We start from the raw sequence: 27,150 nt of genomic DNA on the forward strand, positions 1-27,150 counted from the left end.
TATGAAGAGTGAATACCACATAAATAAGGCTATTGTCCTTCTAGCAGCTGACTAGGGTTTGAATCAAATGCGGGAAGAAGTACACAATAATCACTTTGAATTAAGTAAAAGTAGAAATAGCACAGCGTAAAAATAATGTGTTACAAGTTAAAGGCCTGCATTCGTAAGCTTACTCAAGTACAAAAGCATCAAAATATACTTTTTGAAGTGGCAAAAGTAAAAGTATTATGCAGAATGTCCATTTCAAAATCACATATTAGTTATTGAACTAAAATTATTGATCATTTAATTCATACGGCTATTCAAAAATGAGAGTGTCCACCCTGAGATTGGAAGGTTGGGATTAAAATTCCCTGGCCCAGCTGGCCTGGTTATACCAAAGCATGCAAACAAGCAAAGACAAAAAAAATAGGTCCCAATGCCTCCCAGCATGAAGGGTTGGATTTGGGGGTAAGTCCTTGTAACATACTATAGCGCCATGTCCAGGCCGAGGGGATGTACTTATACATCAAGCCGGTTGAAGCCGCCTCAAGCTACAGAAACAGGAGATAGGCTTCCATGTGGCCTTTGAGCCACATGGTTCGGGAACTGTTGGTTCCCAAGGATACTTAGATTGGCTATTTTGGAGAATTTAGAACATGTTTTATTAATAATTTGATCATCTGAAAAGGAAGATAGTACTGAAAAATGTACACATACTCAAGTAAAGTAAAGGTACCTTGAAATTGTAAGTACAGTACTACAAGTAATTGTACTTTACACCACTGTTCAAATCTAACCGGAGGCACTTTTTGAATGTCAACCTCTCTCTCTATCTCTCTCTCACACCTTTCCTGTCTCTCTCAATAAAGCATGAAATACCAAAAGGGGGGAGCACTCATTATTGAAACAGAAGCAGTGCCTTTGGTTATGAAAACATCTCACTTGTGTGATAAAGGAAATGGTTGAACGACATAAAGCCATCTCAATGTCTATATATCCTGTGGCTGGGCCTTTATTGTGTCTCTAAGCCGACAGCAAACACGCACAGAGGCTACTGTCTCCTGTTACCACTGACAAGCTGTCAGTGGTGGGAGAAGTACTCCCATTTGTTGCTTAAAATCGCTATACCACATTGTAGAAATACTCTGTTACAAGTAGAAGTGCTGTATTAAGCATTTAACAGTTAAAGTACAAACGTCTTGGCATCAACTACGTATTTAATGTACAAAAAGTAAAAGTACTCATATGCCCATCGCACAACACATCGTATCAACACGTTGTGATTGTGAGCCTGTAGATTGGATATTTTATATAATATAATAGCTAAATAACAAGCAGAGTATTTGTAAAAAGTAAAAAAGTAATAGTAAAAGTACGTCAAAGTTATACTTAAGCACAGTACTTGAGTACTTTTCTGAATTCTAATTCAAAAATTGCAAAAGCAGCAGATCAAAATGTGTGAAAATGTGCATCTGCTACCTTTGATGCTTCTGTGTAACGCTGTAGTATGTATTACACAAGTAGGGCGTTAATTTACGAATAAACGTAAAAGTTTAAATATGTAGATAAGAGGTTTCTGCCTGACAGCGACAAAACGTACTTAATTACTTTGCAACTTAGCTGCTTTGTCTAGTGTATCTGATGTGGTCCTCTGGCAGGAACAAGGAGAGTGCAGACACACAGCCAAGAACAACATCAAGCTACACTTTCTGTGCCTAGCCAAGCACAACCTCTGCTTTCTCTCGGCCACATGCTGACAGAAACATACACACACACACACACACGCGCAAACCAATGATGAAGTGAGGAAGTGTGATATGATACCTGTACACACCTGCAGCGTTCTGTTTTGATCTGCTTTCAACCGCTTGTGTAGCAGCTCATAAAATCGTTGCATTTACGTCTGTGTTGCATTACAATTTTTCCGGACGTTTCCGGACCACTTAGACTCACAGCGTTGCTTCTACCTGAAACAATGTTTCTCAAACAATGGGTTGGGACCCATTTTTGGGTCGTGCAACCATTTGTATGGGTCGCAAAGATTTGTTTTCAATTAAAGTATTATTTCAAAAGGGAGGGACACCAAGACACCTTGCCAGGGCCAGGAATGGAACCTGGGACTTTCTGTTTCCCAAGTGGGCTCTCTTTCCATTCAGCTATGGCCTCCCCCAAATTGTGGTGTATTGGATTTTGGAATTTATATAATCTGCTATTTTCACTATTTCTGAAATATGGCTCACAAGGTTCATTCTTAAAACATACCAAAACTATCTTTCGGGTCTCAAGTGAAACATTTTGGGAACCCCTGATCTAAATTCACTCTTTAGAACTAGCCTACTTTCCCACCAGCTCAAAAGCCTTGCTGCAATTAGAGAATAGCTGTGTTTGTTTTGCTTATCAGTCTATTATTTGATATGCTGATGAAAGGGCTCAGGATGGATAAGTACTGGGACGATTGTGTTGACCTTTCTTGACGTGACACACATTATAAATGTTGATAAATGAAGGTCATTATTAATAATAATATGTACTGCAGTAGTAGACCTACAGTATAAACCAGGATGAGCATTCTACGATAATCTCTAGCTTAAACCATAAATGGACATTTCTAATCCAGTTGGTTTCAAATCACAATTTATTTCTAGTGCATGTAGGCAACATTTCAATTATGTCTCTAAGCTTTTTTGATGAAAGCATTAACTGGTTAGTCCAGAATAACAGTTTACATCATGCTCATTTTATTGCAGTAGCTGTTGCTGAGCCATTTTTGTAAAGAAAATGCCACATGCACTCACGTTTCGGCAAGCAGGTCGCCTTCTTCAAGGTATCATACCCTGAAGAAGGCGACCCGCTTGCCGAAACGTTGGTTTAATGAAGTTTCTAGCATCGTGACTACGAGCTGTGCAGCCTCTTTTCTTAAGTCAAGGGGATCCTTGATATGAAAAACTTTGAGCACCACTGATATAGCAACATACGTTAATCAGAAAACTGTCAGGATTTAGAACACATTTGTAGAATCAGCTTCAGGTCTTAATGGATTAGAGCAGCAATTCCCAGCGGCCAACCGGCCATGAACCTGTATGAATGGAAGCATCACCAAAATAAAGGTTTGATGTGAAATAATCGCAATGCATTTTCGCTTCCTTTATTCGCGTTGCTCCTGGTGTGTTTAGAGAGTCAAACAATAGTTTCTGGGTGACTGGACCGTTCTGTTTTTAATTACCTTCGGCTGTCAGAATGACATGAATACTAACTCTGGCAGACAGAGGGGAAACCTACAGTACCCACAATTAATTTATGTAACAACAGTCACTGTGTATATTCATTATTCACTAAAGTTAGTAACACTGAAAGTATTGGTTTTACCACTTAGCATCCATATTCTGAGGCAAACATTCAGTAAAAGTAGCCAATCTACAAGCTCACAACGTGTTGCCTTGTGAGATATTGTGAGCTTGCAGATATGCTATTTTCGGCAAAGAGATTTGGTGTGGAGGGAAAAAGGGAGCTGACCTAGTATACAGTAGCTGTAGACCGAGCCTTGGGTGACCTCGGTCAACTACTTTAGTGAAATAGCCAACCTACAAGCTCATAACATTCCGCATTTCCGCTATTTTTTAAAGAAATTCAAGAATTTAAAACAATTACAATTACGATTTAGCACAGTATTAAGATCAACACATGCAAACCTGTTTCACCCTCAACTTCAACTTCTACTAGACTGTCTATTTAACTTTTCATAGCATGTTATGTAGACAGCACTAGAATTGCATTGTTTGTAGTCATAGCCCTTTATAGTATATATGTATAGCATAGTATATTATGTATTCCACTGTTATGTTCTCAGCTTACGCATGTTTCATGATAACTACTTTTTATGTATGTGATGTATTGCCATGCTTCTTGTTCTTGCTTAATGTAAATCGCTCTGGATTAAGAGCATCTGCTAAATGCCTAAATTGTAAATTGTTTATTAGTCAACACAGGACCAAGAGTTCATGAAATATCAGTCACCTCTGGAAAATCCTGAGTACTACTACTAACTAACAAGATAAAGAGGAATTAGTAGGATTTTAATCTCTCTTTGCCGTCTATGTAAATGCAGATGCTGTGCACTGCGCACACATGCTATAGCCTCTGTAATGATCCCTGTGACAAGACTTGTGCAACATGGCGCACTGGATGCTAACGGAGCCTTGAAAAGACAGTGATTGATGCAGGGAAAGCCTTAGGTGCTTAGGCAGAGTAGACGCAGTCATGTTGTAAGTCATGTTGGAGGATTAGAGGGGCAGTCAGGTTACCTGAAACGTTTTGTCACAACAAGCTACAAAGACACAACAACCACTAATTTAATGACATAAGCACACTGGCAGAAAGTATATTTGCAATTTTTAGGTAACTTTACTCACTTACTAATACTTCTACTCCAATTCATCAGAGAAGCAAATATTTTACTTTTTACTCCACCACATTTATTTGACAGCTTTTGTTACAAGTTCCTTTGTAGTTCTGGATTATTACAATTTACAATTTAGGCATTTAGCAGACGCTCTTAAACCAGAGCGACTTACATTAAGCAGGAACAAAAAGCATGGGAATACATCACAAAAAAGCATTTATCATGAAACATGCGTAAGCTAAGAAAGTAACAGTGGAATATCTATATTATGAGACTATACATATAAACTATATATCTATACTACTATGCTATACATATGTACTATGGCGTGCTATGACTATATACAATGCAATTATAGTGCTGTCTACATAACATGCTATAAGTCTATCAAATGCTATCTAAGTCTACCGAAATGCTATCTAAGGGGGTAGGATAAGTGCTATGGGCCATGATGGAGTCTGAAAAGGTGGGTTTTCAGACTATGGCGGAAGATTGGGAGTGATGCTGCAGTTCTGACTGCAATGGGAAGTGCATTCCACAGTTTTGGAGCCAGAAGGGAGAAGAGTTTGGGACGTGTGGAGCGTTGTCCCGGCGTTTTTAGTGAGGGTACTTCCAGCTTCCCTGCGTTGGCTGATCTGAGTGCGCGGGAGGGTTTGTAGGGTTCAATCATACTTGCAAGATATGGGGGAGCCATACCTTTGGTTGCTTTGAATGCCAGCATCAGAGTTTTGTATTCTGTGCGGGCAGCGACCGGGAGCCAGTGGAGGGAGCGGAGCAGGGGGGAGACATGTGAGAATTTTGGCTGGTTGAAGACCAAGCGAGCTGCGGCATTTTGGATCAGCTGGAGAGGCTTAAGTGCACATGCTGGTAGGCCAGTAAGGAGGGAGTTACAATAGTCGAGTTTTGACAAGACTGTTGTCTGGATTAGGAGCTGGGCTGATTCCTGGGTGAGGAACGGTCTATTACAAAACATACATGAACCAATTAACGTTTGTTGTCTAATTGGAAATATCTTATCTACAAGCTCACAAAGCATTGCATTTCGAGCTTGTAGATGTGATGTTTTTTTAATAAGACCAATTTAAAATGTATTTGATGCCAGTACTTTTGTACTTTCATTCAAGTAAAATTTTGAATGCAGGACTTTTACTTTTATTTCTACTTTTCTACTGTTTATGCTACTTTTTACTGAAGTAAAATACACCTTCCTTCTTCCATAAGCAATATAATTATGTTAGGAGGTTTTATTACATGTGAATACACTGGCTAATCTGCATTGCATTCAATAAAAAGGCAAAATAAACTCGAAAACCTCAAAATTCATTTGGGGTAAAACAAGATTTGGAAGCATGGAGATGATTCAATCTGTGAACCTATCCAGAGAGACACAAAAACTTGTCAAGCTGGTTCTAATTAGCACTACATGATTACAGGGCAGAGAGAGATAGTTAGCTCCATGCCATCACTGTGGTACACAAGAACATTAAGACATGGAGACGTTTCACACGCATTCCTCAGCTTGTCTTCTACCCTGTCCTTTTTCTTAATATACAGAGGAGGTGATGGCGAAGCTGAGAGGATCTCAGGAAACAGACGACACTGTCAACGTTTAGAACCTGAACTTCATTTGGCACTTCCCCGAAAACGTTCTTCCTTGGCATCAAGGAGCTCTCCCATTCGTCAAGCGAGCCTGCATGAGAGCCTCGCAGGTTTCATGTGTTTTCCTTTCAGCTTTGACACAAAAGATAATGCGTCAGGTCTGTGGCCCAACAATGAGGTTACTCTATTGTGTTGTCAGTGAAGGATGCAGTTGGGAGGGGTGCTGGGAGTGGGAAGTGCTGGCTCTCAAAACTCTGCTCGGGGAAAGTAAACAGCTACTCTAGTTCACACTGGTGCACAGGAACGCTCTCATAGTGGAAACATACTTACAAGAAGATTCTGCTGTTTTCACAATGAGAGCATAAAGGTTGTAATCAGATCACAGATCCTTTCTTGGTAACTATGCCACCGTGTAAACAAGAGCCTGACAGGTATAGACAAACTAATACTAGTAAAATACCTTATTTTATCCTTTTTGTTTCTGGGATCATCCAGCGACTATACTTAAACTAATACTAGACGATATTATTATAATTAATAACTGTTTTGGGAAACGTCGAACACATTTGTGGTGGCTGGAACGGTGGAACCAGTTCCTTTGAGGCCTTTTTTGAGCAAAGTTCTTTGTCAACAAAATAAATCCTTTTTCACACTTGAACAACCACTTGAACCATAGTGTTCCTATTTTGGGCCGAACATTCTGCAAAAATATCAGTAGAGCTTGTAGAGCTGCCATTTGTAGAGAAAGGCCAATGGCTGGGGGAACCCAGCGAACTAAGCATATTAAGATTAAAAGCAATCATAAAATACCTCAACCCAATCAAGATGGGGTTGAGGTTACTTAGTAAGAACATAATTAGAGTTTTGCTCTAAAAGCACAATGACTTGTGGTGGTTACTGGTTACGGCTGACTTTTAAACGTTAAACATTAACAAGAAAGGTCAGGGGTTGGAGCCTGTGGCATGCTCGGTAGATTACACACACGCACAAACACATGCGCGCGCGCACACACACACACACACACACACACACACACACACACACACTAGACAAGATCGAACACAACCAGCAGGTCAACAAGCATCTCCAAGTTCTACTTCTTATTTGCTTTTTTTAGATTCTGCCTCTCTTCATTTAAACTCCATTGTACAATGGTGGTTGCAGACAAGAAAATGATCTTCAAGCGAACATTAGATTTGAAGATCAAGTCTCGTCTGCAAGTGACAGTAGAGAAACACTATGACTATGTATACTGTATAGTGTATGTATAGTATATCTAGATCATGGTCCAGACTGCCCTGTACTGCGCCACCCCAAGCAGCCATGCTGCTGGGTTGCTCTGACAATATAGGCTATAGCATCACAATTCTGAGCATGTCAAAATAGGTGATGATCATTCAACTTGTAGATCGATTAAATAGATTTGGTGTAGGGGGACTCTGGTCAACAAAGTGCAAAATGAAATATATTAATACAAAACACAAATTATACAGTATAAGGTTTAAGTTGTTAATTAAGTAATAATTATTTATAAGTAAATAATGATTCTGTGTAGCCCTATGACAAGTATTAGGGCTACACTAAGTATTAGTGTACTTACACATTATGAGATTGATTGCATGCATTTTATTGGAGGGGCTGCTTTGCTAGTTTGACACACGCGCACACACACACACAAGCACACACACACACACACACACACACACACACACACACACACACACACACACACACACACACACACACACACACACACACACTCTCTCTCTCTCTCTCTCTCTCTCTAAGAGACAGATGTTTCATGTTTACACATACACTACAGTACAGTCATATGAATTTGCACAGACAGCATATGGCCATTGCAAACTTTGAACTTTCCAGTGGGAGCATAGCCCGTCTCATTCAGACATACTGTACACTACAGTAATATGGTAGGCCTAAATATAAAACTGTAACTTGTTCATAATTATGGCAAGCCTTAGTTTGTCCTAAATTAATCCAAGTTCCAATACCTGCTCAGGTAAATTCCTGTGACGTAGTTAAGCACACCCCTCCTAACCCACGGCGCCCTAAATGAGTCAGGAAACAAAGAATGTAGGTCTTTTCTAAACGATATAAGAAACCACATAACAGCGTAAAGAAAACGAATAACAACGCTAGCCGTTCCACTATTGTAAAATATAACCCACCGCAGGTAAAGGTGAAACTTTAGTCCCACTTCGTTCTGTTTGTTCGACGTGAATAATAATATAATAAGTCGATCCACGGCCTCAACTTCGAACATTCGTGTTACAAATGATTTCTGCTATTCATATCATACATCACAATGTAGTCTCACACGGCGATTTATGAAGCCCCCCAAAATGTATAATCCTACTTACCGAGCGGTTCGACCGTCGCTTTTTAGATCCACGGGAGAACATGGTTGTCGGTCTCGGTTCGTGTTGTTGAGAAGAAACCCGATCCGTTTTGCAGGACATTCAAGAAGATCAACCTTTTTGATCTGAAGAGAAGTTTTCACGCCTACACGCAGACGCACTTCAGCTTCATGGTGTCTTCAGGTTGATAATGTAATGTCCCCCCAACAACAACTTCACGTCTCCATGGACCTCTTACGCAGAATACGCACCAGCACAGCACAGCAGACTATGTGAAAGTTTTATAGTGCGTAACGCATACGTAACCACACGTCACCTCCCCCAGGCCCCCTGGCTGTATACTGTACTAGTAGTGTGACTGACTTACATCAAGTGTTTTTTACTCTCTGAGAGAGTGCAGATGTAACTTTATTTAACTCCGAGTGTCCAAATATTAATGACCCCCATTACGGGTCCAATTTGGTTACATGTCATATTCTCTCAAAGTTACCATATGGATGAATTTATATTGTGTTCACTAAATGTCACTTTCCTAGTTTTCATGATCTAAGCTCAGTAGTGGAACGTAACTATAAAGTTAGGCTACATACTCAATACTCAAGTACAATTTTGAGGTAGTAGTTTTTTATATAACATTTTTGATAGCCTTAGCCTTTATACTAGCCTATACTGCATCTCAGACTGAGGTAATTATTGTACTTTTTATTCCACTACAATTATGTGACAGCTTTAGTGTATAATTAAAATATTTCGACTTAATATTAATAAGAAAACACGCATTAACTGATGAATGATGATGTAGCTGGCAATATTATGAACATATAAAGCATTAATACAATTCAATCATATGATTTTTAAATGGGCCATTCTCTTTACCATCCTCTTTACCTGACAACTGGGTAGAATGAACTACAAATAGTGATGATATGCTGCCATCTAGTGGCATTACTGCAGAAGGCAACTCAAGCCACTAAAAACCACAGTTCCCAGATCAGTTACAGTACCGTGTGCAAAACAAATGATTAGTTAACAGAAATATAAACTACACAGATTTTGTTCCTTATAGTAATAATGGATTTTTATTTTCCAAAACACTGTTGCTTCAAAACGTCAAAGGCACAAATCACAAACTCACGAAAAGCACGTTAGGAATACAACACTGAGGCCACATCTTTACTGAACATAAACAGTACTATGGGCGGAAGAAAAAACATGAATAATGTCTTACAATGGTGACATATGCACAAATCCAAAGTGTGGTGAATTAACTTCCCTTTTCTCATAAAAAAAAGAACAAAGAATGAAAGTGCAGAAACTGACTAAGCTTTTCTATTGAGCGATGCATGATGTTTTCTTTTTGCTGAAAATATTCTGTGCCTTGAACATTTAGCTACAAATTCAAATAATATACATGTAATGAACGCATGACCTGAGTAAAAACAAATGGAAACCTGTAGATGATAATTCAATAAGATCAATCAGTCTGGTAGTTAATGGATGCTATAGTCTGAACTCGGATGAGTCATGGCAATGAAATTTGATCCATAATGTTAGACCACTTCAAATGCTTATGTCTCTAGATGCAACATGGAAATGGAAATGCAAATGGACTAAGAATAAGATAACTATAAGTTATGGTTAGTTGTTTCATCAATTCATTGTATCATCAGATGACAAGACACTTTATCAGATGACATTACAGTACTTTGTAAAATACATTTATGGAATTGTATTAATCTATGGAAGTGTTGCAGCCTTGTACACAATACACATTATTGCTCTGTGAGCAGTTAACTAAAAAACATCCCTAATTCATAATGTTATTACAATATATAATGGAGGCGCACATTTCATTAAGTGTTACTGTGAACTGACTAGAACTTTCCATAGGTTAATGTACAAGTTATTGGACTGGACTGTGTGGGGGCATTCAGAGGAACAGTGCTGTTGCCTTGGATGGCAGTGAGTCAGAATGGCAGAAGCACTCAAAAACAAAAATGGGAAAAGTACAGTTACAAATAATTCATTAAGCAGTAAGCACCAGCTCATGTGTAAATTCATTGTTTCTTAAGATCTAAACTCAGACAACATATTCCCTCTATCAGCGGACGTGTTGAGTATGACACACAGCCAATGCATTTACTACAGGCCATTAGAACAGAACACACGTGTGTTGTGCACTTACGCAACACGACAAACTGCGTCAAAGTACTGAGCAAAGCTTATTTACAACTTTCCCTTTTTAACCACTTAAACCCCATAATGGGTTGACCGGAGTCCCCCAGTACTCTACTCTATACTCTATACTACGACTTTTTCTTGATCTACAGTAAATATCTTAACCCAAAATAGCCAAACTACAAGCTCTGAATTTGTGGCGACGCAACACGTTCTGAGCGTGTAGATCGGCTATTTTCCCCGAACGTTCGCCTCCAGAATATGGACGGCGACGCTAGGGTTCAAGTGGTTTTAATGGACCAAACATTTAGTGATCAGTGGTGCACTGAGGTTGGAGGAGAGGTTTATGAGAGCTTCTCTCTTCATCATCAGAGTCACGTAGTAGAACTGTCTCCTCCACATCTCAGCATTCTCTCTGTCTCTCTGACATGAACCTTACGACAAACCTCTCCTCTACTGGGAACCATATCATCGGTTAATTCATCATCTGTTCATTCTACTCTTTTCGCCTTCCACTCTACTTTGCCGTTGTCTCTGTTGACTCTCGCGTGAACTTCTTTCTTTCATTCTTTGTGTTTTCCTTACAAGGATACAAGTATCCCTGCTTGTTTAAACTCTGTCATCTGTAAAGAAACAAAACAAATATTGTTATATAGCACTGTATATGTATAGTACAAGAGCTATATAAGGCAAGGTTTTGGCATGGCACATTAAAAAACATCAATCTGAAAGATCCTTTACAATGCTGAAGAACAACATGGGGGAGACCATGGCAGACCCTGTTGCAATACATTAAGGCAGGGGTTCCCAAACTTTTTTGGACCAGGTACCCCTTTTGGGGTAGATATTTTTCCAGGTACCCCCTCATCCTCGCAACACAGATAACAATATATTTACAACCACAAGCAGTGTTTCCTGCAGGAAAAAGCTTTGGCATGGTACTGGGCGCAGGCCGCAGGGGGGCCTTCTTGCGTAGAACATTTTGATTAATTAATTAGATTCAATAATCAATTAATAAGATTAATAAATTAAGATTAATTTGTATTATTCCTCTTGTATTGCTATTGGAGACACTGGGGGGACACTGGGCAGGCACTGGGGAGGCACTGGGGAGACACTGGGGAGGCACTCGGGAGGCACTCGGGGGGCCACTGGGGAGGCACTGGGGAGGCACTGGGGAGGCACTCGGGAGGTACTCAGGGGGGCACTGGGGAGGCACTGGGGAGGCACTCAGGGGGACACTGGGGAGGCACTCAGGGGGACACTGGGGAGGCACTCAGGGGGACACTGGGGAGGCACTGGGGAGGCACTCAGGGGGACACTGGGGAGGCACTGGGGAGACACTGGGGAGCATGGGGAGGCACTCAGGGGGACACTGGGGAGGCACTGAGGGGACACTGGGGAGGCACTGGGGAGCATGGGGAGGCACTCAGGGGGACACTGGGGAGGCACTCAGGGGGACACTGGGGAGGCACTCGGCTGGGCACTGGGGAGGCACTCAGGGGGACACTGGGGAGGCACTGGGAAGGCACTGAGGGGACACTGGGGAGGCACTGGGAAGGCACTGAGGGGACACTGGGGAGGCACTGGGGAGACACTGGGCAGGCACTCAGGGGGACACTGGGGAGGTACTGGGGAGGCACTGGGGGGACACTGGGGAGGCACTGGGGAGGCACTCAGGGGGACACTGGGGAGGCACTGGGGAAGCACTGAGGGGACACTGGGCAGGCACTGGGAAGGCACTGGGGAGAAACTGCAGCCACTGGGGAGACATTGGGGAGGCACTGGGGAGACACTGGGGAGGCACTCAGGGGGACACTGGGGAGGCACTGGGCAGACACTGGGCAGACACTGCAGGGCAGACACTGGGGTGGCACTTGGGGAGGTACTGGACATTTCATATCACACACACACCATGATTCACTAGCCCCTCAAAAAAAAAAAAAAAAAAAAAAAAAAACGTTTTTTTTTTTTTTTTTTTTGAGGGGGCTTGGGGTACCCCCTGGCTATGCGTCGCGTACCCCTAGGGGTCCGCGGACCCCACTTTGGGAACCGCTGCATTAAGGAGTATTATGAAAGATTATACCGCTCTGAAACTAAGTTTATTTCTAAACCCAAACTACCGGTAATAGAGACAGAAAGTTGGGGGCAGGTTTGACCCTAGAGGAAATATCTGAGGCTATAATGAATATGAACTAAAGACAAGAGCTACAGTATGAAGTTGCTAGAGCATGTGTACATACATTAATGTTGAAATGGTTATCTTCAATATTGTATGTATTTCGGAGGTCAAAGATATAGTGGACAAAAACACATTTCCCTGTATTTGATTGGTTTTTAAGCCCAAACCAGACCAATTGCAACTCCTTGCAACAAAACAGTTTTAAGGTCAACCACACCAATCCAACTCTTTGCAACTGCCATTAGGGATGATGGTTGCAAGGAGTTGCATGGAGAATCATTGATGTAGTTTGGGCTTTAGATTATAGTTTTATTCTGTTTAGAAAAACGTCTAGTGGACAGCTGTCAAAAATGATCACATGTGCTGGAAGTTGGAACACTAAAGCAATGCATCTGGTCTGTCCAATGTGATTGTGATTGTGATATTTTATGATTATATTATGTTACTTTTGTTCAACTTCTGACCGAAGTCTGTTCACACTTCACGGACAGACAGAGAGCCTTAAAAGCAGACCTATTAGTCCACTGACACTGGGCAATCGACTGAAAAATACTGTATGTCGCCCAGCCCTAACTGAAACCAATAACCATCAATAAATCTATTTAATGAATATGTGGAGATCTTCTCACCAGTGGAAGCAGCAGTGTGCTGCCTGGTTGCTTTTACTGTCAGGAAGATGGTGTACGTATCATAGGCGAACAGGACACCAGCAATCAGACCAAACACCTGAAGGACAACAAGGTCAAACAGTTCAGAAGAGTGAGTTTAGTCTCTTTCAACCTTGTGTCCCTATTTTGTGGATGTCATTAGGTGAAAAGTTTCCCTTTTTTCTATTTTCTGGTGTGGAAAAACAGCCTGTAGATAGCCTGTAGATCTGCAATTTTTTATTATTTCTCAAAATGTTGAATCAGGGACCCCAGGGTGAGAGTGGTTAATGAAGAAGGAACAATGTCATGAATCATGATGACAGCTCAGTGTCTCTCAGTACTGGAGGGGTGTGTCTTACAGTATGTTATACATAACTCATAGTTATTGTGTAAACCTCAGTGATTGTGTACAAAACTCAAGTTAAAAAAATCCAGTGACATTGTTTTACACACACACACACACACACACACACACACACACACACACACACACACACACACACACACACACACACACACACACACACACACACACACACACACACACACACACACACACACACACACACACACACACACACACACACACACTGTGGCATGCGCCTGAACCGCTAGGCCAGCGGGCACCCCTGTTTTTAGATTTTTCTTTTGCAAGGCCGCTTGCAATACATGGCCCACATGTTGGGAAACGCTGTCTTGCAATATGTTATACATTACTTGTGGTCGTTGTGTAAACCTCAGTGATTGCGTAAAAGTAAATGAATAGTTAGCAGAAAGTCAAGAACTGGTATAACTGACAGATGGAAACCTTTATGCATTTCTGGGGGTTTCTCAGTCAAACTGAATTCAAACAGATGTTGTAACTGACCCCGCCTGCGATGCGGGCGCCATCCCCTGATCCACCAATCACACAGATGAGAGAGGTGATGAGGTACAGCGCACAGCCAATGGCAGCACGGATGAGATCCTGTCAGGAGAAGAAAACAAAAGTAATAATAAACGTTTGTGTCAACTCAATTGTGTGTGTGTGTGTGTGTGTGTGTGTGTGTGTGTGTGTGTGTGTGTGTGTGTGTGTGTGTGTGTGTGTGTGTGTGTGTGTGTGTGACTGTGTGTGTGTGTGTGTGTGTGTGTGTGTGTGTGTGTGTGTGTGGGGGGGGGGGGGGGTCATGCATTGGTGCACATACAGCACTTTCAGTTCTACTTTAGGCAAGGTTATGCTTAGTTGCATTTCCTTTTGACAACATTGTGGTGTTTTATAAAACAAAACTTAAGGCGGTTTCTATATTTGATAATAGAGAAACAGGAAACTAAAGGCAGAGAGAGAGAGGGCATGTGTGTGCCAGATGTGCCACCATCTCGTCATCCAACGGCGCGGCCAAAACAAATTAGTTCTTTCTAACAGGAAAGAGTTTAAATGAGACATTTTTTTGAAGCGTAGTTTAGCCTCAACTATTGATTTATTTTATTGATTTAAAAAAATAGCCAAGATCAGTTGATGTTTGCTATTTTAACATATCAAAAGAAAAAATCTGTTCATTATTGATTAGTATTACTTTTCATCATTGATTATATCGATTAATTGCTGCTTCATCTTCATACTCACACTCCACATCCAGTTGACCACCAGAAACGCCTTGTCCAACTCCATCATGAAGACGGCAAAAAAGATCATGGACCATCTCGCAGATGGCCACGGCGGTGTAGCCTCCTGAATGAGAGGCCCCATAACAGATGAGAATGATGAGACTCAGGATCTGAGAGAAGAGAAGAGAAGAGAAGAGAAGAGAAGAGAAGAGAAGAGAAGAGAAGAGAAGAGAAGAGAAGAGAAGAGAAGAGAAGAGAAGAGAAGAGAAGAGAAGAGAAGAGAAGAGAAGAGAAGAGAAGAGAAGAGAAGAGAAGAGAAGAGAAGAGAAGAGAAGAGAAGAGAAGAAGAGAAGAGAAGAGAAGAGAAGATATTACATTTGGACCTTGAGCTGTTATTGTCTCCACCAGGCCGAAGGCATGTGGGGAGAGTATGTTTTGCACTCCGTCCGTCCGTTTGTGTGTCCGTTTGTGTGTCCGTCCGTGTGTGTGTCCGTGAACAGCTAATCTCGGCCACCGTTAACCCGGTCGATGCCATATTTTGCACACACACTCCCTGGATGCCAACCATGAACCTCTGCCCCAAACTTTCCAGAACGGCCTGTTATAGCGCCACCAGGAGGCCGCTTTGTGCAAAACAAGTTTTTCCATGCCATATTTTGCACACACACTCCCTGGATGCCAACCATGAACCTCTGCCCCAAACTTTCCAGAACGGCCTGTTATAGCGCCACCAGGAGGCCGCTTTGTGCAAAACAAGTTTTTGCACAGTACACCTACAGATTTTGTCCAAACATCACGCAAATTGGTACACAGTCTCTCTAGAGCCATTCAACGAAACGGGTCTTTCAGATTTATCAGACTCCATCCTGATTGGTTAAGATTGGCTTCCAAAGTTCACAGGAGTGCTCAGTTTCAAACAAAATGCTGCAAATCATGAACACATCGCGTGATTTCCGTGAAATTGTGCACCCACATTCCCACTAGGCCGAGGACGAAATGCCACATGAACAATTTCAACTCAGCCTCAAGGTGGCGCTATAACTGGCCGAAAAGTGTTTTTACCTCTAACTGCACGGATCTGTGGATAACCTGGTGGAGACCTGTGCCCGGAAGGGCACTTTTTCTAGTTATTACTGCAGTCCCGCCCCGATGATGGCCCAGGAAATAATTCCCCGTTCATTTTCCCCATAGACCAGTGCTCTTGTCACGTGCTGGTGTGTGGCGAGAACCTGAACGCAGGACAGCCAAGCACATACGTACCTGGCTGGCTGTACGTGTGTTCAAAACCCATTATTGACACAATTCTCATCAAGGACTAACTGGGGAACAAAGAATGATATATACACATGAGGGGTTATTAGATACAGCTGGGGCAAATACAGACATAGGACCAGGACTACTAGACAGGGAACGACATGTAGAAATATAAGACCTAGAGTCCTAGACGCTACAAATAATGAGACAAAAGTCTAAGACTGTAACCACTAACTATGATTGTTTACGAGAGGGTGGGGAGTCATTGTAAACCTGAATTGCAATTGTTTGTCTCCAATGATCTTAATAGCCTGGTTGACTACCTGGGTGAGCTTGTTCCTGTCTCTAATTGAGAGGTTCCCATACCAGGAGACGATATTAAAAGTGAAACACTCTCAGTGAGTGACCTATAGACCATGGTAAGGGTGTGTTGTATACTAGCATTAAAACGTTTCAGTTTCCTGAGAAGATAGAGCCGCTGCCTTGTCTTTTTATACAGAAAATGCTATATGCATTGGTCTCTCATTTCGTCAAATCAAACTGTACATTGCAGCCAGGTCAGGTTAATGAAAACATCTGTAATGTGAAGGTCCCATGCAGATGTTTACATATGCAAATGAAGGTCTGGCAGGCAGCAGAAAATGAACCCTGACTTGATTCCCTGTACTACAGAGCACAGAAATTGACCCAGTGTTCACCTCATTACTATTCATTTTGTTGAAGCCTCCACAAACCGGCCCCACGCCAAACATTGTTTGGTTTACTCTGGCCAGTGACCAATTCAACATCTCGTCTCACAACAGCTCAACCATTTATGTCTTCTATTTAATTATTATTTGGATTGTGTTCTCTTGTGACAGGGTTCCACTGCAGCCATCGGGCGTCCGTCAGCGTCACGTCATCGTCAACACAGGGAATGTTCACTTTTTAAATGAAGGGTGCTACTGCAACACCCTCAGTGGAGCCCAGACTTTAGTGACTGCATTCCTTTAATCCTGCTTATTGAATATTTAGGATAGACGTTGACTATTGTAGGTATGTTGTTTACAAATGCTATGCTCAAGAGCATCTGTTAAATGTGGTTCTCAAGGTGAGGTATGGTACCCCCAGCAGGTCCTTGAGGGGGTTCCAGGGCGTGCAAACTAGTTAACTTAACCCTATTTCATATTTCAGATATTCCAAAGCCGATCTAAAGTCTCACAACGCGTCACAATCTGACCGCTGTGAGCTTGTATGCTATCTTGGAAATGGTTTTCCAACATTCCACATTTTTAACAACACAAATCTTCTATTTTGGGGGGCTCCCTGGCACAAAACCACTGTCATAAATGTCTGAATTGTTGTCATTGTAATGCCATAGGTACATACTTTCTGCACAAAACGTACACAGTAAACACATAAAATCACAATAGCTCCAGCCAAGCAGAGATGGAATGGAATTACAGTTCAGTCCATCAGCTGAACCCAACACATGATGCTTTCAACTTAGATTTACTGCGTTTTTTCCATCAAGACCACATTTTTTCCATAAGAGGTAAAGAGTAAGCGGGCATTCTCCTCGGTTCATTCCGCCAAAAAGCTGGCAGTGTGTAGGAATCATAAACTTAAACGGCCCTCGGCCAAAAGACCAGAATCAGCCGGACTACGTGACTTCAATCCTTCTATTGTTGCTGCAGACAAGCTCTGTGGGTAGAAGAACTCCAAATACTGTGTAGTACACACAGAATATTTTGTGGTACACACAGCTGTAGCTAGACAATACTGTCACACAGCCCCTCTGAACACAACCTCCATACAATTATTGTTACAACCATTTAATATGTGCAGCAATAATGTTTTTGTTAAAGTGAACAAACAAAACTGTTTTAAATGTGGGTATCACACTATACAATGATTTACTATGGCCATTATGTCTTTCTAATTTGGTTAAATTTTGTTATAAATATATAAATATAACACCTGAATTTCTCCTTGGAGGCTCAATAAAGATCTATGTATTTAAAAACAGTTGGTACGACTAGTTGTTACACAACACTATTAGTATAAAATGTATTAATGAGTGGAACATTAACCCTTTCAGCTGATTCAACTGCTGTGGTTTTCTCTTCCTTGTGCAACATATACAGGACTGGTATTGCATTACATCCTACAGACAATATCAGACTCTGATTCTGATATGCATCTAAAGACACAGGGCTCACAAATTTGGGTTTATTTATTATTAGATGTGTGAGACATGTTTGCTTTAAAACCCATTTTGGGCGGGAACCCCTTTTGGTGTTTTAAGCATTATGTTGTACTTTAGCTGTTGAAAAATAGCAGATCTACAAGCTCATAGCGCGGCACCGAGTGCCGCACTACGAGCTTGTAGGTCTTCTATTTTTGAAAAATCGTGAAAATGTGGCCCGTTTTTAACTCAAATCCTTGCTTCTGTCGGGTCCCTTGAACAACATATTTTCAGATGGGGCTCGGCGGGCAATTACATATCTTTTTGGGGGTCCTTGACATGAAAATGTTTGAGAACGACTGACATACATGGGTATTTCAGAAAACTGTCAAGATTTGGAAGGAATTTGTAGAATCGTCCTCAGGTCTAAATGGGTAAACATGGGAAGATGTAAAACCTAATTTATCCCTCGTCGTACGACGGTGTATAAATTAGGCACGAGTCACAGACACTGTGGTCCATTCTACATGAAGCATGCGTGAGGTAACAGCCGCCCACTACCCAACTATCTGTTTCTCCCCTTTCCCCCCCACGCCATGTCACAAACCACCTCACACACACACATGCGCACACGCACACACGCCTCAGTGTTTGGTGTGTTCCAGAGACTGGCACAGGCTGCCTCTGTGCAGAGAGGTGGGTGGGGGGCGGGGGTCTCGGCCAGGAGCCTACACAAAAGAGGCTCTATTCTGGCTTCAGTCTTCTGCTTGTGTGAGGGCAACGGTTCACACAGAGAAACACAGAACAGTCCTTCACAACAAGAAAAGGAGCGAGGCGTTCAACACGTTTATGTCACAACACAGACACAGCGACAGATCTGTATCGGCCAGTTCAGCCATCTATACACACAAGTATATAATCAGTTTCTCTTTTAAACCGACTACTATGGGGAAATAGTGAATAGCCAGCTAATTATAGACAAATATGAGAGCAGAGCCAGAGACTGCCAGAGAGAGAGCCTGTCTGTGGTACAGAGAAAGACCAAATACGAATGGAACTAGGGGAAGTCCCGTTATTTTTTTAAGTCTTGGGCTGGGCCTCCAACATCAGCCATATATGCTCAACATTTTCCATATTACTCATAGCCTTACCGCTTCTCCCACTGTAACACTGGAATACAGAAGAAAGTTAAAGGAAATATTGGCTTCCATACTACCACAACTATGGGACTTCAGCTCACTGTGTGTATGAGTCACCCAGGTCTATCATCCCTTTTGGGCAGAGCTTAATGTATAACAAAGGAGGATTTGCATTAACTGGGTGTGACTGGGCGCTGTACCGGTGAAAACACGGACAAGACGCTTCATACCGCTCTCAGGTCATTACAAGGAGGATCAAAAAGGAAGGAGAAAAAAAGCTCATACCGGTACCTGATTTGCAAACATATGGAAACTTTACAGTGTAAACATGCTGATGGTATAAAGTATAAACAGTAGCCCCCAGCTCTCAGCTGCTCGGTTTGTGTTCTGTGCGCTTTGATAAAGGCTCTTACAAAAGAGGTGACTAGTTATGGTCGTGAAATGTCCACTTGAACCCCAGCATGCCTATTCTGGGTAGCAATAGCAACGTGTGAGCTTGGGTATTTTTGGCAAAGAGATTTGGTGTAGACTGGAAAAAGCTGTCCAAGTACAGTTCCAACTCAGAGAAATCATATAAGGAACAAAAAGAAGAAAACAACAAAACAACATGGCTATTATATCAGCCATAGCAAGGAGAGATTAGGTTTCCCTTTTCCTGTCACACACACATGCACACACACACACACACACACACACACACACACACAGTCACTCACACACACACACACACACACACACACACACACACACACACACACACACACACACACACACACACACACACACACACACACACACACACACACACACACACACACACACACACACACACACACACGCGCGCACGCACGCACACACACCTCTACATGCAATTAGCAAGCTATTTGGGACATCCAGCACCAGATATGATGTTTTCCTTCATAGCTTTCACCAGACCCCACAGAGAGCCACATGTGAAAGTGTTCTGCATGTCCAAGAATGCAGAGACGCCACAGAGACAGCGGAGTGTGAAAGTGTTCTGTCCAAGAATGCAGAGACCTATGTGTGCTGACTGAGACATCCGTGCATTCTTTGTCTCAGGGACGGAATCGCACATGTTGTCTGGAACTTCCATCTCAGCTGAGCTGACTCAACACAGTGTTACAAGTTTTCAACAAGCAGAGTGCTTTTCTTAAATTCTTATTCTTAGAAATGAGAGCTTAATCAGGACTTTTTTTTATCAGGACTTTGATAACACTGTGGCGCAAAGAGATATTCCTACTCAGTGCAGTAGCATGTTGCTACAACTTACAGTGCAACTTTTATTTTGGAACTTCAGTTGGGAACATGAGGTCAGAACTCAGAACGACTGCTGTATTTAGACAACACTGTGAAGGGAAATGCAAACAAGGAGAACCACGTCAAAGCCAGGGTCAGAGAAAAGATAAATAGTGCTCTGCATGCAGGAAGTAGACACTAGACCTTACAAGGAAGTGGAAACTACTTAATAATAATAATAATAATAATAATATAGCACTTTGTCTTGATGACCAAGGCACTTTACATAGGGGGAAACTACCATCAGTGACGATTGAGATGGTGCTTACACAGTGATGTAAACAACAGGTTGTGGTCTCCCTACACATCAATGCTGTGATGCCACTACTGCTGGACTATAGTACTATACTGTAGCTGAGATATTCATTCATCTTAACAACAACCAGAACTGCAAACTGTAATGTGGAAAAATGCTTTATTTTATGGCATAGGGCAAGTGGTCCTCAAAGAGGGGTGCAGGGAGGGACCCCCAGGGTTCCGTGTGGAGGTTCCAATAGAGCCTTGCATAGGGTCAGTGGTCCTCAAAGAGGGGTGCGGGGACCCCCAGGGTTCCATGTGGAGGTTCCAATAGAGCCTTACAGGCTTGTAACTCTGAACGTTATGGTGGTCCTTCAAATGAAAAGGTTTGAGAACCACTTGCCGTAGGCTATATTTTGCTGCAAACAATGCATTTTCTTTGTCCTGGTATTAGTTTGGCTATAGGCTAACAAATCCTGTGTTTACTGCTAATATTTAGCCTAAGACAAAGATTAATAAAGCTTAAGTCGAAAAGGAGACAGCTGCCACTAGGTCAGATACTGCTCTCCCTGCAAGTTAAACCATGTGACCTTTCATCTGCCATTTTTAACAGCCGGCATCTGGCACTTTGGTGCCAAATGAGAAAACAGTGGAGTACAAGTGACAGGTGGAAGGGCCTTAGCCCCGCTGTCGTGACCCCAACCTAAAGTCACACATGTGGCCCTCATTCCAGTGCCCAGGAAAAGATCAATATTTGATTGGATTACCTTATTCGTCCCGCTGGTGGAAATGTTTTCAGCTTCATGGCTGCTAATCTTAGATGGTCATGATGAGCGCTCAGTGGAAGCAGTTAGGGGTTAAGTGCCTTGCTCAGTGCTGAGAGTTGAACCGGTGACCTTCTCATTACCAGACAGCCAAGTCTCTACCCACTAAGCTACAGCAGCAATAAACAAATTCTAGCAGTATATAGACTTCAAGTTCTTATCTACATTAGCCTTACGTAGCCAGCCTTCATCTACCTTTGCAATGCATATCCACGCAGTGAAATTTGTTTCGCTACGCAAGGTTATATCTATATCTATCTATATATATGAAAACATAAATGTTCCTGTTGCAGTGTTTACTTTGTGAATTTCAGTAGCCAGTAGACAGGAAATAAACTTGGACCTAATCTCTTCAATTGAGAAGGTCTATATAGCACAGGTTCACAAAGTGGGGTCTGGGGACCCCCATGGGTCATTGAGGAGGTTCCATGGGGTCCCCAGCAAGACGAGGAACTGTTTAAAGTTAAAAATTTAAGTCATATTTCAATAATATACTGTAGATCGCTGTTCAAAAATAGGTTTTGAGCTAGATCTATCTTGACATCTTGACAAATCTAGACACATTGTGGGTCTCTGGCACAAGATGTTTTCAGATGGCGATCCATGGCCAAAAACATAGTTTTACTTTTGTTTTCGATACGAAAGCTAAGTCAGACTTGATCAAATACATCTATGATAGTCTTGATCAAAGGCTAGTCTTGACTACCAAAATAGGCTATATAATAATACGAACACACCAGGCTATAGGCTATAGACTAGATTTCTATTCTACTTTAATATAATATACTATAATATAATATATCTACTTAATGCATAGTATTACATAACAGAATAGAACAGAACACCGTGCAATACACTATAATGGTCATTTATTACACATTTATTACACAAATTACAAAGGGACAAGAAACACACCTTTTTGTCAGCTGTATCAGGTTTAAATTATCTCTTCATACATTCAGTCAGTGTCCATCACAGTCAACACTAACAGATCGATAGCCACTGATTAGGCTAGTAGTAGCCTAACCTAGATTGAACCCACGTCACTGTAGCCTGTAGCCTACTGACCAAGGCTGTAGTCTATGCAATAGTGGAACACTAGTGTCTGCAACACACCCCTCATTGTTATGCTATTTACAGTGAGTTTTAAACCTCATATGATGCATGTGGATTGAACAGCTGCACCTCGATGTCGGTTGCTATAAGTGCAAGTGCGTAAAGTTTATACACTTACTATTTCTGACGCGAGGATAAACCCCTTTTGAGTTTTCACGTAAAGTTTCAGCTTTTCCAGGACGCTGGCACCGGTGCTGGCCGTCGTGTCAGCCATGATCCAAACGAGTTATTCCAAACGAATTTTGTATTAATTTGATGTAAATATGAAACTTAAAAATCTGCAGCGGTGGTGCGACTCCAGGCGCGCGTTACATAAAAACACCCGACGTGCCTTCTTCAGCAGAAATGACCGAAGAAGAAGTATAGCGGTTGTAAAAGTAAAGTTTCTTTGGGAAACAGTATGACTGGATGATCTGGATCTGGTCAGGTTGGTTGCAGTTCGGTAATAGTTCACTCGATCCGTCCCCCTCTGCTCTCCTTGGTAAAGAAACTAATGTGACACATGGGCGTTGGCTTGCACTTTTCTCCAGGGTGTTGCTTTGCTGCTACTGTTGGCAGTATAGTAGGCGAGCCTATACTGGCTGCCGTAGTACCACGGTGTCGCTCGCACATAGAACAGATCTACACAAAGGTTTTTGATTTCAAGGATCCCCATGCAAAGAACTTTGATATTATTATTTGTATTATCTATTTTAAATGTATAATAATAATAATAATAATAATAATAATAATAATAATAATAATAATAATAATAATAATAATTAGCCTATTATTATTATTATTATTGTGATTTAATCTCTGGATCTGGGACCCCCAATATGCATCATAAAATCATCAGTTTGTATACAAATAGAACCAAATGGACTTGGTTCATTTTATTTTTGATATTTTCCATAGCAACAGCAAAAACATTTCTCCTGACAACAAGCCCCGCCCAGCATGGCTGTCTGTAACCATGGCAACCACTTGCAAAAGAACATGCATAAATTCTCTGCAGCGCGTACTGTGGTAGAGGTAGCTAGCCTACCAATAGTCTACCCTGGAATTTAAGAATGAAAAAATTACTGTTCCACGTATACTACACTGTCTATGTTCTTTACAGTAATCAGACACTACATTATAACATTTAGTAGGCATATATATATAAAAAAAATTGTGACATTTTCAGATCCGCGGAGTGCAGCAAATCAGGCTGGAACCCAAAGCTAGGATAAATGGGCATTCTAAGCATTCCAGTTAAGGGCTCTATTCAAACAGTGTTTGCCGTTAATTATATTGACCTTTTCCACAATTCAAGCAACAACAAATGGCTTCAGGTTTATTTCCTGTTGAGTGTTTGTGAACCTAACCCTAAAAGAAGCTGTTCCCTAGCAACGCATTTCATTTTCCACGTGCCATGGTTAGATTTGTATTTGTGAATAACTTAAATGCTGTGGTTATCTTATTACTGAAACCAATCCGAATAGGTGCATATACTGGCAGTAAATAGATGATACTATTGAAATATTAGCTAACTACAACTCTGCTCTCTGTTTTTTGCCATACGTTTATCAGTTCAAAATGAAAACGTTACCTGCACAGATCATCATATTATTATTGTAGCGCCTATAATCCCTATATTAGGTGCTACATGGGTGCTGACGGTTGAGGATGAAGTTTAGACGTGTGCTGAAACAAAGAACTGAGGTCCAGAATGTTCGTTGAGTGGCTATTAAATTATATTTATTTACTGTCAAGAATCCTATACTTTGTCTCTGATATCATAGAGGTTGAAATACCACATGATCCAAGAATTTGGTTACTGGGTGACGTTACATATTGATCAACACAAATTTCAACAAAGCATACTTTGTGTTACTCGCCAGTACAGCTGCGAAGAAAATCATCTTGGTTAATTGGAAATCTGAAAAATCACCTTCTCAGAGACACTGGCTGAATGAGCTTTCATCATACTGTACCCCTGAAAAGATACTGTACAATGTAAGAAGAAGGCCTGCTACTTTTGAAAAGATATGGGGCAGGTTCTTTGAGGTTCTACCTTCAATATCTCCTCTGGGTTGATTTAGTTTTAGTTTTTTATTTATATTGTTATTTTCATGTATTTATCCGAGTTGTTGCTGTCAAGAGGTGTTGTGTACAATACAGAGTAATGAGAGCTGTGTAGTTTTCCTTTCTGGGGTTGGGGTGGGGGGTGGGTTGTTTTTACTGTTTTTTTGTCTTGTCTTGTTTAAAAAAAACAAAAAAACAATCATGATTCTGTAACTCATTGTTATAAATATCTGCATTATCAATAAATAAATATTAAAAAAAAAAAGAATCCTATACTTTGAACGCAAATAACATAAGTAACAAACAGTCAACGTGGTGAATGAAACAGTCCCTGCATGTCTGCACAGTCAGAAAACAGTTTGCCTCCTATCAGCAACACCTGCAATTCATTAGGGACAGGGTTAAGTACCCTCCCTGTAACTATGGCAACCTAGGCCTTGATTGATAAGGCACTGCCCTGTAGTGCCATCACGGAGATGATAAGGAGGCTCAAATGGCTCTTACAATTAGTATTATTTGCAAATAACTTAATATGTTATATGCAGGGCCAGAATGGATTTGTAAATCTAGTCCCAATGACTTTTTTGTGCTATCTTTTTAGCCTTATGTCTCACTGTAGCCTATACCTTGTGCTGTTTACATTTCTGATTCAACCAACCAACCAACCAACCAACCAACCAACCAACCAATCAATAAATCAATCAATCAATCAATCAATCAATGTTAAATAATAATAATAATAACTAGAAAAAGTGCCCTTCCGGGCACAGGTCTCCACCAGGTTATCCACAGATCCGTGCAGTTAGAGGTAAAAACACTTTTCGGCCAGTTATAGCGCCACCTTGAGGCTGAGTTGAAATTGTTCATGTGGCATTTCGTCCTGGGCCTAGTGGGAATGTGGGTGCACAATTTCACGGAAATCACGCGATGTGTTCATGATTTGCAGCATTTTGTTTGAAACTGAGCACTCCTGTGAACTTTGGAAGCCAATCTTAACCAATCAGGATGGAGTCTGATAAATCTGAAAGACCCGTTTCGTTGAATGGCTCTAGAGAGACTGTGTACCAATTTGCGTGATGTTTGGACAAAATCTGTAGGTGTACTGTGCAAAAACTTGTTTTGCACAAAGCGGCCTCCTGGTGGCGCTATAACAGGCCGTTCTGGAAAGTTTGGGGCAGAGGTTCATCGTTGGCATCCAGGGAGTGTGTGTGCAAAATATGGCATCGACCGGGTTAACGGTGGCCGAGATTAGCTGTTCACGGACACACGGACGGACGGACGGACGGACACACGGACGGACGGACGGAGTGCAAAACATACTCTCCCCACATGCCTTCGGCCTGGTGGAGACAATAATTATTATTATTATTATTATTATTATTATTATTATTATTATTATTATTATTATTATTATTATTATTATTATTCCCAAATAAGCCTTGTGGTAGAGGGCCTATTCATTGGAACATTTAGTCATTGAGTTGCACTGCCCTCTCCTGGAAAAGAAAGAGCAAAACAGATGGTTTGTAACATCTATCAGCTCAACAAACAGGCATATAAGGAAAAGAGCACATTTAACTGTCAACAGAATAATTTAAAGTTTATTTCATTTTTGTTTCACATGGATTCCATATAATAAGAATACAGCAGAATTCTGGAGTCTTGGACATTGCTTTTTCCTCTGACTTATCAATCAATATCATAAATACTAATATGTATACATCATACACAATAAACACAGCACTATCCAAAGGTGTAGAGAGGATCACAAGACATCATTCACCACTAACAACAGATTATACTTTTATTAGAGCATATTTATAGAGCTACAGTCAGAGAGATTGGAGAAAAAGGACAGAGAGAGAGAGAGTGTGAGTGTGAGTGTGAGTGTGTGTGTGTGTGTGTGTGTGTGTGTGTGTGTGTGTGTGTGTGTGTGTGTGTGTGTGTGTGTGTGTGTGTGTGTGTGTGTGTGTGTGTGTGTGTGTGTGTGTGTGTGTGTGTAAGAGAGAGAGAGAGAAATGTAGAGAAAAAGTGGTTAGAGGAAAGAAAGCGAGGTGCCTCTATACTGTCTGATTCAAAGGACCCTGATTGAAAAAGA

General features: G+C 41.4%; 2 protein-coding genes across 3 annotated transcripts in view; both read right to left on the minus strand.

Annotated features, from left to right (window-relative positions):
• Positions 1 to 8,602, minus strand: part of prickle3 (prickle homolog 3) — a 30,476-nt gene extending 21,874 nt beyond the window's left edge. For both annotated transcript variants that reach the window (XM_083768912.1, XM_083768913.1), the window contains exon 1: positions 8,362 to 8,602. In XM_083768912.1, the coding sequence (XP_083625038.1) occupies positions 8,362 to 8,460 (99 nt within the window). In that variant the 5' untranslated portion in view covers positions 8,461 to 8,602. The remainder of the gene's footprint in view (positions 1 to 8,361) is intronic.
• An 807-nt stretch (positions 8,603 to 9,409) lies between these two features.
• plp2b (proteolipid protein 2b) lies at positions 9,410 to 23,566 on the minus strand. Its single transcript, XM_083768959.1, is given in 6 exon segments — positions 9,410 to 11,159; positions 13,348 to 13,444; positions 14,234 to 14,332; positions 14,969 to 15,041; positions 15,043 to 15,119; positions 23,122 to 23,566. Coding segments are annotated over 6 exon segments (456 nt in total). The 5' UTR covers positions 23,218 to 23,566; the 3' UTR covers positions 9,410 to 11,145.
• Positions 23,567 to 27,150: the final 3,584 nt, after the last annotated feature.

The sequence above is a fragment of the Protomyctophum parallelum genome (genome assembly GCF_964188405.1).
Source record: "Protomyctophum parallelum genome assembly, chromosome: 7".
NCBI classification, from domain to species: Eukaryota; Metazoa; Chordata; class Actinopteri; order Myctophiformes; family Myctophidae; genus Protomyctophum; species Protomyctophum parallelum.